The 14,533-nt window shown below is 34.8% G+C and overlaps 1 protein-coding gene across 6 annotated transcripts in view; it reads left to right on the top strand.

Annotated features, from left to right (window-relative positions):
• The window catches only part of Sgtb (small glutamine rich tetratricopeptide repeat co-chaperone beta), a 45,643-nt gene extending 31,367 nt beyond the window's left edge, over positions 1-14,276 (top strand). For 3 of the 6 annotated variants that reach the window (XM_026390826.2, XM_026390827.2, XM_026390828.2), the window contains exons 6-11: positions 228-332; positions 6,360-6,498; positions 6,603-6,665; positions 8,898-8,935; positions 9,167-9,250; positions 10,773-14,276. In XM_026390826.2, coding sequence (XP_026246611.1) covers positions 228-332; positions 6,360-6,498; positions 6,603-6,665; positions 8,898-8,935; positions 9,167-9,250; positions 10,773-10,884 — 541 coding nt within the window. In that variant the 3' untranslated portion in view covers positions 10,885-14,276. The remainder of the gene's footprint in view (positions 1-227; positions 333-6,359; positions 6,499-6,602; positions 6,666-8,897; positions 8,936-9,166; positions 9,251-10,772) is intronic. The other 3 variants (XR_013343796.1, XM_026390829.2, XM_026390831.2) reach the window with 3 other exon arrangements.
• The last annotated feature ends 257 nt before the right edge of the window (positions 14,277-14,533 follow it).

Genomic DNA, 14,533 nt, shown 5'->3' with positions numbered 1-14,533 from the left:
TTCTGTAGCAAAGAGTGAAAAGAAGCCTGCATATTTGCTTTCTCAAAAGAATTTTCTGAGCTTTTAAAAAAATTTGATCATATAATTATCTTAGTATAACTGAGAAGTTTAGTAGGAGTGAGTAACCATTTGGAATAAGGAAAATGTAGCTTTGTTAGTACCTGAATATCTAAATTAGTGTCTCGGTAGCTACTTACAATAAATATCTCTTTTTATTTTTCTTTTAGGGCTGCTGCTCAAAGCAAATTAAGTCACTACACAGATGCAATAAAGGATTGTGAAAAAGCAATAGCAATTGATTCAAAGTACAGTAAGGCCTATGGGAGGATGGGGTAAGTTCTGGGAGAATGTTCAAAGTTGTACCAAGTAGTATCAGAGACACTGTTCTTAATGGTTTGATTATGAATTTCCTGCTTAGTATTACCCTCTCTGAGTTAATAAGAAGATAAATATAAGGAAGGAATTGACTACAAATTTTGTGACTTGAGAGTATGGTGACTAGTTGTTTTATGACTGATTGGTTATTGGAGAAGATGGTATAACCACACAAGCAGAATCATTTCTTGTCCATAACCACAAATCTAGATGAGTACCCAACACTGGTAGACAGTCCTATTTTTCTTACATCAAAATTCACCTTTTCATTCTCTCATGCAACTATTTTGCACCCACCCTTCACATTTCCACTGGTCCCCTTCCATGGTGACTCTCAGCTGATACTGCTTTACACTTAATTAAGAAAATAGACCTATTTTGAAGAGTATCAACTCATCTTCCTATTTCTGAGTCCACCAATCTACTTGAATTTGTATCTACAAAGATTGCCTTTTTTCTATAAAGATTGCCTTTTAAAATGGAAGGGTTCTTAAGAACATCACTTCCCTCCATATTTTAAGATCTCATTCTTTTGTACTTTTGACGTCATACTTGTAGTTATCCCCTTTATCTTCTACAACACTAGTTTTCCATCTCTAATAGATAATCGCTGGAATTCCATCATAGACTGGAATCATCCCATGTTCCTCTCCAGCTATTGTCTCACATCCCAGTTCTTTTCTCTGTAAAGCCCCTGATGATTATCTGTACCTCCTATCTCATCTGCATCATCTCTTGTTCCTTTTTCATCTCATCCAGCAGGCCTTTTGTCTATGTGATAGCTTATTTTGTCAACTTGACTGGGTAGGGGATCCCCTTGGTAAAACATTTCTGGGGATATCTATGTGAATATTTCTGGAAGGAATTAGCATTTGAATCTGTAGATTGAGTAAAGATCACCCTCCCCAATGTGGGAGGGCAGCATGCAATCCTTTAATGGACTAAATACAACCAAAAGGCAAAGGAAGGGTCCATTCACTCTCTCCTCCAGCTGGGCATCCATCTTCTCCTGCCCTTGGACCTGGATCTCAAACCATCGGCTCTTCTGGTTCTCAAATCTTCTGGTTTGGAGTCTACTATACCACTAATTTTCCTGTACCTCTGGTTTACAGATGGCAAATAGTGGCACTTCCTACCTTCCATAATGAGCTAATGCTTCCTAATAAATCTTTCCATATATCTCTCTTTGTACTATTGGTTTCTGTATTAGTCTGGATAACCCTAATATAGTCACTCTGTTGGTGAGATCACCCGTTTTTGGTATTTTATTGGAGCTAGTATTCAGTTCTGTATCTTCACCCTACCACATTTATATTATTTGGTGCAATTATCATAAGTTTGACAGATTTCATCCTCTATGTTTTATCACACTTGCCTTGTTTTCCTTCTACTTCACTGTGTGCTCTTTTCCAGTCTTCTTCTTCTTCCTTTTTCACCTCTGAAAATGATGTTTTCTTTTCAGGGATTTATCCTCTTCTACTGCTTCTTCTCTTCTGATTGCATCCTACCTGAGACTTTTTTGGGGGGTACTGGGGATTGAACTCAGGGGCACTCAACCACTGAGCCACATCCCCAGCCCTAGTTTGTATTTTATTTAGAGACAGGGTCGCACTTAGCTACCTAGCACCTCGTAGTTGCTAAGCCTGGCTTTAAACTTGCATTCCTCCTGTCTCAGCCTCCCGAGCTGCTGGGATTATAGGTGTGCACCACCATACATGGCCTGCCTTGCCTCAGACTTTTAAAGTCCATTTATAGTTGTTACTCATTATTTGTAGGTTCTGTATGGATGATTTGCCTTCTTGATAAAATTTATGTGTAATCCACAATTCAATATTGATTTATGGTCATTGATTCTGTGGTCACTTATGAACATTCACAAGTAGTGAAAATTTTGAGTTTTCTGATGTGTGCTATTGTCTGAGGTAGATAACATGATAGTCTTCTTTTTTATTTTAGCTCACGCTGAAACAATCTATTTGGTGGTACATTGTTTTTGTATTTTTAAATCTTTTGTTTGTGATTTTGCTGCTTATGGTGGTCCAAAGTGTAGGCCGAAGTGTTCCTAAGTGCAAAAAGATTGTAATGTGTCTTATGGAGAAAATACATGTGTGAGATAAGTTTTTGTTTAGGCATGAGTTAGACTTGTGGCAGTGATTTCAGTGGTAATTAATAAAAAATGTATATTAAATAAGGTTTATTTAAACAGAAACACATATAAAACAAAGTTATGTATTGATCAGGTGATGAAAATGTTCACAAGAGTTTCACAGGAACCTAACCCTATACTTTCACTAGGAACAATTTAGTATTTGCTAATTCATGGAGGCTTTATAGAACATAACTCTGTGAGTGAGAATCAACTATATATGTTGTTGGATCTCTTAAATTATATGTCAGAACTTCAAACTCATATATTCAACCACTTCTCATTATGTTCAGATATTTAATAGGCATTTTGTTTCAAACAGAGCTCTTGTTCCATTCTTAAATCTTCCCATCTCAGTAAATTATACCATCATTCATCTACCTAGTGTTCAAGTTAAAAGCTGAGGAGTCAGTCTTTATTCATATTACACCTGGCATATCTAATATATTAGCAAGTCCTGTCTATTCTAATTTCTGAGTGTATCTTAGACACAGATATTGAGTACTCTCTTGCTTACAGACCTAGTCCAAACTGCATTATCTTACCTAGACTACTGCAGTCACTTCCTAACTCGTCTTCCTGCCTCCATTCTGCCTCTCACCCTGGCAGATTCTCTAGAGAAGGCAGAGTGAGCTTTCTAGAATACATAATTTAGATCATGTCACTCCACTACAACTAGAATAGAGTCTGAGCTCCGATGATCCTATGTGGCACCTGACTGCTCTGACAGCATCTATTTCTTTTTTTAAAATTTATTTTAATTTATATATAACAGCAGAATGCATTACAATTCTTATTACATATATAGAGCTCAGTTTTTCATCTCTGGTCGTATACACAGTATATTCACACCAATTTGTGTCTTCATACATGTACTTTGGATAATAATGATCATCACATTCAATCATCATTAATTGTCCCATACCCCCTCCATTCCCCTCCCACTCCTCTACCCTATCTAGAGTTCTTCTATTCCTCCCATGCTCCCTCTCCCTATCTCACTATGAATCAGCCTCCTTATATCAGAGAAAACATTTGGCATTTGGTTTTTTTGGGATTGGCTAACGTTATCTTCTCTAACTCCATCCATTTATCTGCAAATGCCATGATTTTATTCTCTTTTATTGCTGAGTAGTATTCCATTGTGTATATATGCCACATTTTAAAAATCCATTCATCTATCGAAGGGCATTTAGGTTGGTTCCACAATTTAGCTATTGTGAATTGTGCTGCTATAAACATTGATGTGGCTGTGTCCTTGTAGTATGCTGTTTTTAAGTCCTTTGGCATAGACGGAGGAGAGGGATAGCTGGGTCAAATGGTGGTTCCATTTCCAACTTTCCAAGAAATCTCCATACTGCTTTCCATATTGGCTGCACAAATTTGCAGTCCCACCAGCAGTGTATGAGTGTACCTTTTCCCCACATCCTCATTAACAATTATTGTTGTTTGTCTTCATAGCTGCCATTCTGACTGTAGTGAGATGAAATCTTAGAATAGTTTTGATTTGCATTTCTCTAATTGCTAGTGATGATGAACATTTTTTCATGTGTTTGTTGATTGATTGTACATCTTTTGAGAAGTGTCTCTTTAGGTCCTTGGCCCATTTATTGATAGGGTTATTTGTTTTTTTGGTGGTTAGCTTTTTGAGTTCTTTATATACCCTAGAGATTAGTGCTCTATCTGATGTGAGAGGTAAAGATTTGCTCCCAATATGTAGATTCTTTGTTCACCTCACAGATTGTTTCTTTTGCTGAGAAGAAACTTTTTAGTTTGAGTCCATCCCATTTATTGATTATTGATTTTACTTCTTGTGCCACAGGAGTCTTATTAAGGAAGTTGGGGCCTAATCCCATATGATGAAGATTAGGGCCTACTTTTTCTTCTATTAGACACAGGGTCTCTGGTTGTATTCCTAAGTCCTTGATCCATTTTGAGTTGAGTTTTGTGCATGGTGAGAGAATTTAATTTCATTTTGTTGCATATGGATTTCCAGTTTTCCCAGCACCATTTGTTGAAGAGGCTATCTTTTCTCCAATGCATGTTCTTGTCACCTTTGTCTAATATAAGATAACTGTAGTTTTGTGTGTTAGTCGCTGTGTCCTCTAGTCTGTACCATTGGTATTTGCTAATTCATGGAGGCTTTATAGAACATAACTACCTAGTGTTCAGGTTAAAAGCTGAGGAGGCAGGAGGATCTTATGTTTTGGTGCCAATACCATGATGGTTTTGTTACTGTTGCTCTGTAGTATAGTTTAAGGCCTGGTATAGTGATGCCACCTGCTAAGGATTGTTTTTAACTATTCTGGGTCTTTGATTTTTCCAGATGAATTTCATGATTGCTGTTTCTATTTCTATGAGGAATGTCATTGGAATTTTTATCAGAATTGCATTAAATCTGTACAGTGCTTTTGGATGGTCATTTTGATAATATTAATTCTGCCTATTCAAGAGCAAGGTAGATCTTTCCATCTTCTAAGGTTTTTTTTGATTTCTTTCTTTTAGTGTTCTGTAATTTTCATTCATATAGATCCTTTACCTCTTTCATTAAGTTGATTCCCAAGTATTTTATTTTTTGACATCATCTCTTTCTACATTATTTTCTGTGCTCCTTCCTCTTCAGTCTTTTTCCTATACTTTAAGCATACCAAGCTTTCATCTTTTTTAGGGACTTTGTGTTTACTGCTATTTCTATTTAGAATACTCCTCCCCTGATTTCCTGGTAACCGCTTTTTCATGTCAAATAGGTCATCTCAGTGTGGCATTTTTGAGCAGCTCTTTCTTTATTCTCTTTAGTATCTATTCTTTTTGATTGCATATTTGATGCCTGTCCTCCCCAAGTAGAATGAGCTTTTCTTAACGTGAGAAAATTTATCTTTTTCATTGTGGAATCCTGAGTATTCACAATAGTCCTGGTATATAATAAGACTTTAATAAATATTTATTGACTGTTGATTAAGGTTGGGGACTCTGATTAAGTATCTTTCAGGGTTGATGGGTGGAAAATTAATTAGGTTGTGAGAATTTCTCTGTGGTTGATACTGTAGTTTCTCTTAATTAAAAGTCTCTGAGGTAAGTCAGAATAAGAAAAAAAATTGGATAAATATGTTAAAAACAATCTCAGCACAAACAAAACCCCCCAATACTATCTTTCTATATATAGCATTATTGTTTCGTTCTGAAGTAATTTTCCAATAAATAAATTATAACTAGGTGCAGACAAACATTAACATTTAATAACTAATTTTTATTTGTGCCTGGGTAATAATTTGTTATTTGAGTTGTAAAGAATGCTAATTTTCTCTATTTAACAAAAATGTCTTGTTAAGGATAGTCATCTGATACCCTGTAGCTTACTTTTTAAATAGAAAACTCATATTTATGGTTGCTGAAAGACACTGTTAGGAAGAAAGAATGTGGGATGTTTTGAAGCATAGATATATTTTAGAGTTTTTAAAAATGGAACTAGCATCATGGATTTACATGACCACAGGGTTGTCAGCACGAATCTTCGCAGAGTTCACTCCAGGCATTCATAAAGCAAATTACCTCAATATTAGGCTTAAAAAAGGGAAAGGCAGATAAAGGTCATCTCTAAGCATTATGTTCACAATCCACATGGTATAACCAAACTTTTCAGCAAGAAGGATAGAGAGAAATAAGATTTATAAAATCTTGGAATTAGAGGGAATTTTGGTGATACTCTTGTGAACCACACAGTACAATATTAATCATTTAAGTATAATATGAATTTGAATTAATAAGATTTGACTTTGTGATTTCCTGATGTTCTTTAGCATAACTCTTATACTCTATATTTACCCTGTATTTTCTTCAGGCTGGCCCTCACTGCTATGAATAAATTTGAAGAAGCAGTTACAAGTTATCAAAAGGCATTAGATCTTGACCCTGAAAATGATTCCTATAAGTCAAATCTGAAAATAGCAGAACAGAAGTTAAGAGAGGTATCTAGTCCTGTAAGTTGTTAATGCAGAATGAGTGAAATATTTTCTGTCATTCATAATTTATTGAAATTAATTTTTAGTGGTTGGAATGATTCTTAGATATAACTCTTCCACAGACAGGAACTGGATTGAGCTTCGACATGGCTAGTTTGATAAATAATCCAGCTTTCATTAGTATGGTGAGTATATCTCCTTTTACTGACTGTTTTACCTAGAGCTGTATTTCCAAACTTTCGTTTTTTCCATAGTCTTTTAAGAGATGGGGGTCTTGCCATGTTGCCCAAGCTGTCCCCAACTCTTCAGTTCAAGTGATCCTCCTGCCTTTGAGTAGCTGGAATTTCTGGCTCAGGACTTTTTAGAAGGGAGCTTCTGTGGTGGTGGTAGTGAAATACTGGGGGCAGAGGCTAAGGCAGGGATGCTTCACCGGTCTACCTGCCTCTGAAAGAAGACAGACATGGAGTCACAAAGCCCCTAAGTTCCCCACAGTGGAATGAATATAAAAATCTGTGAACATGTGTGCTTTTCTAGGAGAAAACCATGTTTTTCGTCAGATTGGCATGGGAATCTGCAATTACACTGAAGGTTAAATTTCTTATGTGAAACTGGTCCTAGGAAGATATATCTAAGAATTTAAGTCTGAGAATTGAGAATATAGTGATTCTTTAAGCTTGTCGCTCAGCATTCAGCTTAAGCAATTATTTGGGGTTGCTGGGGCTATAGTTCAGTGGTAAAGTGTTTGCCTAACTTGTGTAAAGCTCTTGTTAACCCAGCACCACAAGGAAAAAAAAAGTGTATCTGAACTTTTCATGTCAGACTCTCATATATAAATTCTATTATACAAACCAACAAAATAACTTAGGAATCTTTTGGAAAACATACATTCTTTGATCCATTGTGTGGTAAATTTGATTTAGTGGGTATAGGCTGTTACCTGGGCATACAAAGCTCCCTAGAGGACTATATACTTTGGATGAGGAAACATACTGTCATACCTGTGCCCCTGGAAGGCAGGAAATCAGTTCTTATTTATCTTTGGTTCCTTCAAATAAATGTCATGGATCCATCCAAAGCAGTTGAAATGCAGATGACTCACTTCCAATGAGATTAGGATGTCTTTTGAGCGTTGGTAGTAACTCCACCCTACCATCAAATTTATTACCAACTTACTGGCAAAGAAGTCTGTAATGTTTGTGACATTTTTTAAACCTACTTACCCACTTTCAGGATTCAGGTTATGCTATTGTCTTTATGTAAGACATAAAAATGAAATTCTTTTTAGATTTGACTTAGGCTCCAAAGTGCTATGTGCCAAAATAGGGCATGACACCACCATGCAGGAGTTAAATAAGGCAATGATTAAAAACATATTTTTGACTCTTAAAAATTGAGTCAGGGCTACTGAAAGAGGTAGTGCACACCTGTAATTCCAGCTTCTTGGGAGGCTGAGGCAGGAGGATCTTATGTTCAAGGCTTACTCAGGTAACTTAGCAAGACCCTGTCTCAAAAAAAAAAAACAAACAAACAACAACAACAACAACAAAAAACCCAAAAACACTGGGAATATATAGGTCAGTGGTAAAATGACCCTGGGTTTAATCCCCAGTACTTGGGTCAGGGCTGATGATATAACACATGCTTAGCATGTGTGATGCCATGGAATTGAGTAGCTGGAATTTCCAGCTCAGGACTTTTTAGAAGGGAGCTTCTAAAAGCTCCCTTCTAAATTACCTGCTAAAAGTCAGCTTGATAGATAAGAAATGGGGTTTTGGAGAGTTATTAAGAGTTTCAGAGCCCTGCTTCATGCATGAAGTGGGAATCCTGCTTTCATCTCAGTCCTACTGAGAAAGGGCTTTTCTAGTCCATTCTGAAAGCCACACAGAGCAGTCACATCCAAAGGGTCTTTTGGGATGGACCCTTTCAAGTGTAGGAGATTTTTTTTTATACTTAAAAAAAAAAAATATATATATATATATTTTTTTTTTAAGTTGTAGATGGACCCAATAACTTTATTTATTTTTATGTGGTGCTGAGGATCGAACCCAGTGCCTCACATGTGCAAGGTGCGCACTCTACCACTGAGCCACAAACCCAGCCCCAGATTCTTTATACTTTTAAAGTTTCTATTTTTCCTTTTGGTTTAATTGATCTGATCAGCAATAGTAAGTGAACTGCTATCAATAGCCTTAGTTTATAGTGCTATTTATAGTATTGAATCTCATTAGCCTTGTAATATTTTTAATGTCAGTTTTCCCAAGATCTCCTATTTTTACCTTCCCATTTACTTTGTGTAGCACTGAGTCTCTACAGGATGCTAGTACTTACATGGTTTAGTTTTCATACCTTTAAAAAAAATCTTTGTTAAAGATCCCTATTGACTACCTTTAATGGGAAGTACTATTTTTCAATTCCAGGCAGCAAGTTTAATGCAGAACCCACAAGTTCAACAGTTGTAAGTACACAGAAGGAGCTTGTTACATTTTTCTCTTCTACTTGCCAGTCTTTTAAGTTGAGCACAGTACCTAAATTTTAATACTTCCCTGAATGCCAGTCATTTAGAATTTGAAACTACAATTTGATCTAACCTCTTACATAATGTAGGCTTAGCTTTTTTTTTTGTCCAGTTACCCTATTTGTTAAGAATATATCCTAATCTCAGTGATACATCTTTTGCATACCATAGAATGTCAGGAATGATGACAAATGCCATTGGAGGACCTGCTGCTGGAGTTGGAGGCCTAACTGACCTGTCTAGCCTCATCCAAGCGTAAGTCTCACTTAAAACAGAAGTAATGAAAATTTATTTTCTAAGGTGAGGGGCAAGGGCTTGCTGCTGTTGCTGCTTTTTAAATCTTTTACTGTTAATATCATTGTCTCCTTAAAGTTATTAAAACTGAAAACAGTTCATAAGTAGGAGTTACTTTTCAGATTGAAAGGCAGGAATCCAAAAGACATGATGAGTCACCTATCTAGCTCTGTCTTTTAAGAAGAGCAATCATATGTGTTCAGTATACATTTTTCCCTTCCCAATGGATCTTAAAGTATCAGAAAAATCTTGAAGGACAGAAATTAGAAGTAGGCAATTTACATCTCTATTCAATAGGTAGAAAAACTGAGGTATAAGTTAGTGATTTACTCAGGAGTTCAGAGCATCAATGGCAGGGTTTGGTGTATATTTATTCTTTTGATTTGCAGCCTAATTTTTGGTTACTTACTTTGTTGTCAGTATGAAATTAGGGTCCTCGGTCTCTTACTTGGGGTTATTAGTACTATCATCTTCATTTATAGAGGAGCCTAAGGATTGGTGACCTGCTACTTGTAAGGGCATAGAAACAGTAAGAATCTTAAATACAAGTATATTATAATCTCATATGTAAAGCAGTTAATCTTCCATTTTTACCAGTGAAGACCCAAGAAAAAGTTTTTTTTTGACAGATTTGATATAAAAGGGATATAAAAGTCAAATATCCACCTAAAATATATTTTTATATTGTGTTTAGTTCAGTGGTAGAATATTTGGTGAGCATTTCCAAGGCCCTGGGTTTGATCCCCAACACTGCAAAAATAAGTGAAAATAAATAAATGAAACCATGTTACATGTATTAATGTTCATACCTTTACTCAAAATTTTCAGTATCTGTTATCACTAGAGAAATTTGTTATATGTTCTCATTTGAGCACATTTCTTTTACTTGTATCCAGATTGCTTAAGATAGTTTGCTTTTTGAATCTGTGTCTGATGTAGTCAACTGGAAGTTTTATATGATGCCACAAGTACCGTTTGCTGCTTTTGATCATGATTATGATCTCTTAGAATACTGTATTTTTAGAGTGATCTTTAACATGATTATTATGATTCTGACACATATAACTGAGGTCACAAATTTAGGAAACTTCTTTGCCTTTTTAAATCTGTTGTTAGGTAATGTCTGTAAGCATCTCAAACTGTCACACCTTGTCCTATAAGAAAGTAATAAGACTTTAAAAGAGTAGAGTATATTACCATAAATGCATTTCCTAAGCCCTTTGCTTATTGTGGATTCACCCAATCCAGGCACTCATTTTTTAGCTTGGGTATTTTGTTTTCTTCATTTGATCATAGAAGGTTGAGAGTCAGTGTGTACACTATTAATAATGCTATATGTATAATGCTATTGGGAAAGTCATGATTCTAAAACTTGTTTTATAGGAAGAGTTTCTTTTAGGTAGTCTCACATCTTCTGAACTTATTTTTGCATGGATATTATATGACTGGAAATTCCCTAATTTATTTTGCCTCTTTACTACAGGGGACAGCAGTTTGCTCAGCAAATACAACAACAGAATCCTGAACTTATAGAGCAACTGAGAAATCACATCCGGAGCAGATCCTTCAGCAGCAGCACTGAAGAACATTCCTGATTTGATCAGAATATGGCCCAGAATATAAATGTTTTATGGCTCCAAAGTATTCACTGTAGATAGTAGCCAAAAACAAAAAACAAAAACAAAAGCACCATATCTGATGTGTGAGAATAATGAAGGAAAACCTCTTGTGTATATTCTGAAAGAATAATTCTGTTTAGATAATAGGTTTATCACAAACAGAGGTGAACATAACAGACTCCTTTGGAAGCAAATGATTAGTAGCCTTGTTAAGTGTCAGTATGGCACTGGAACAAGGTTCCATCCATTTTGAAACTTTTATCATCATATTTGTATATTAGACTTACTAGCAGAGTATATTTATTGAATAGTAGGACTGTTTATTGGTGAGTTCTTTAGCTCTTAATTCCCTTCAGGAAGGTTTTTTTTAAGCAGGAAGATAGGACTAAGTGAAAAAGTATCCTATGCAGGTAGAGAAGAAATATATTTGTCACTTGACAAGCGTGTCAGGAAAAGAAACTTATTACATAGGTTTAGCTTTGATAAGCGCTGTCAATATATGTCATAGGTGTCAGTACTGTTTTTGATGCTGCTGTCTTGATGAGTGACAGGGAGTCTTTAAGAGCTTGTGGAAAGCAGTTATTTGGTACAAGGGATGCTATGAAGAGAAAAAATGTGAATTTATATGTAAAGTAAAGGTAGGATGCTCAGGTATTCTGCATAGTTCTTAAATAATCTTGTCTGCAGTTCAATATCAATAACATTAGCATGGCCAGTTATGATAAGTATATAATAAAATAACACTTAGAAATCCTTATTTATACTGATTAGGTTAGTGATATGTAACTGTTCAACTTAATTACCACAATTTCCCTGGTGGTAAACTTAGGTTTGAAAATTACCAAATATACCTATATTTAAATAAGCCAATGGCTTGACCCTAAATTAAGGATTTTCTAAGTGGAATTTAATTATATACTCATAAACATTGATTTTTTTTAAAAAGTAATAATTATTTGATGGATTAAAAAATGCATCTAGTAGTAACATTGCTTGTTCATGCAATCCTCTGCTATAATTTGGCTTGGCATGCCAATCTTATGCTTAACCTTAATTTGAGGCAATTTAAATATAACAGGAGACATAACATTTTTTATTATAAATTAGATGCCATATTGGTTGGTAGGGGAAATGCCATTAGGTACTAATGGCATGGTTTTAAGTACAGGGGAAAATAAGACAGGTCTAATTCCAACTGGGATTTTGTTGTTAATCTTGAAATTGGTGAAGTAGGCTAACCTGTAATGATTTTATAAGTGTTATGAGGGAAAACTGAAAAAGAAGGTAATTAAAAAATTTTGTAAAATTGATGCAATAAGGGCCTTACTATAACAGTTCTAAAAAGACTATTTGATACACTGAAGTTTCTCCTTTTTTTTCCCCCTTTGTGAGATAAGAACCATGAACCATGGTTTTGTAATTTCAGTGTAATCATCACCTGGGGGAATTCATTATATCTGCAGAATGAGGGCCACACTATCAATTTTTACTTAGTAAATACTGTATTAAGACCTAGGAATCAGCATTTTAAGTAGTGTACCTGTTTAGAGGTAGGTCCAGGAATCAAATTTACAGCGATATTAGATTTCTCCCCAACTAGACTAACAAATACTTATCTACTTGGACTTGGGCCAAAATGAAAGAACTGTGTGAACCTATAGTTAAGGCCAGAGAAGAACAGGCCCTCTGAAATTAAATTTCCTATATTGCATCTAATCCATCTTAATTTTTTACGAAGTTACACACAGCTCCTAGTGTTTAAGTGTTATGAAAGAATGAAGTACTAATCAAACAGGATTTACAGTTGTGATTAAAAAGAACAAAGCCGATCCTTAAAACTAGTCATTCTTATTTCAGTGTTTAATAATAAGTTAATGTTTTTAGCATTCCTATTTTGAGTGCATTAAATATTCTTTTAGATCAATAAAATTTGATAAGCCTATAGCTGACTATGAAAATAGAATATACAAATTAGTAGTCTATTATCAGAAATTAAAGAGGAGGGCTGGGGATGTAGCTTAGTGGCAGAGAGCTTATGGGAAATGGTGGGTTTATACATCTCTAGCACAAAGAGGAAAAAAAAAAAGCAGATATACCCAAGACCCTGTAGATATAAAAGGGTAATTATAAACACTATGACTAACTCTAGATCTATATATTTTACAACTTAGATGAGACAGACATTCTTTCTAAGGTAAAAACTACCAAAGCTCACTGGAGAAACAGCCTGAATAGACCTATATTTTACAAAGTTGAGTTTATAGATAAAAAACCTTCCAAGAAAGAAAACTATGGGCCAGATGACTTTAATGGTGAACTCTACTGAACACATAGGGGAGAAATTAATATCAAATCTACTCATTGTGTTCTAGGAAACAGAAGAGGAAGAAACACTTTCCAACTCATTTTTTTATTTTGGCCAGTGGTACCTGGATAACAGAATCAAAGAGAATCATAAGAAAACACTTTAAAACACTGCCTTCATGTGCTAGCATCTGTAGTTAAAGGGAGCCATTCTTTTAATATGAAATTATGGGAACTGGTGTGTTCCATTTCATGCTGTTTCTTTGAGAATATATCACCCAAAACAAATTCAATCCAGATGACACCTGTCCACTTATGTGGATTCCATTCAAGGCAAGCCAGCTTTACTCTTCAGGTCCCTTCATCACTTTGGAATCATTGCATTAGAAGCCATTTCAAGAAAGTTTTGTGTGATTTGATTGTGCTATTTTTAAAATTATAGAGAAAATTATTATTCCTTGTCTGGAAAATATAGTCACTTCTCAGAGAAAAAAAGAGGGCATTAAAGTAAATCTTTATATACAGACATTCTAATAAGGAATGCTTGACTTTTATTACACACATTTCATTGTAGTAGCTGTAACCATGCTATAGAAAACAGAACATGTCCTTTTTATGCAAGTGACATTTTCATTTAATGTACCAAATTGTTAATTTGATTTTTATAATATAAGTTGAACACAGATCCTTTCTAAAATGGTATTATCTAATCTTTACTTAAATAATGTTACTTATAAATAGAAGAGACTGTACTTAAGTCAATGTATACAGCAGATTTAAATTGACTATTATGTTTAAGTTTGAAAGAATGAAACAGGTTCCAGTCATGAGAAGATGCCTGAAAAACAATCAAAGTACCCAGTGCAGTGGCTATAGTCTTATTTCATCATTTGATTAATCTTAAGTCATTTTGGAAGAATGAATACTTCAGTTTTACACTGCTTGCACTTTATTTTGCATAGATATCTCATTAACTCTTATTTGAGGGGCAACTCTTCTGAATATAGCTTTCATTTTGAGCAAAATTTGTCATGGCAATAAATTATGCATTCAAGAAAAACCAATTTTTGTATTTGACTTAATGTACTCTTATATTTAACAAACTACACATTCTTGAATTTCAGCTTACAAAATAGAATGATTTTATTTAGGGGTATAACCTTTTTTTTCGCCAGGCAAAACAGTGAAATTTATGTTGCAAAGTATTTAAAGCCTTATTTCTTTCACTGTTTTTGTTCATGGCATAAATGTGATTACATGGAGAGACAGTTTTATAATATTAATACATGATTTAGAGTTTAAAATCAAATATTAGAAGGTG

Source organism: Urocitellus parryii, chromosome 1 (assembly GCF_045843805.1).
Source record: "Urocitellus parryii isolate mUroPar1 chromosome 1, mUroPar1.hap1, whole genome shotgun sequence".
NCBI classification, from domain to species: Eukaryota; Metazoa; Chordata; class Mammalia; order Rodentia; family Sciuridae; genus Urocitellus; species Urocitellus parryii.
This window is presented reverse-complemented; position numbering and strand designations above follow the sequence as displayed.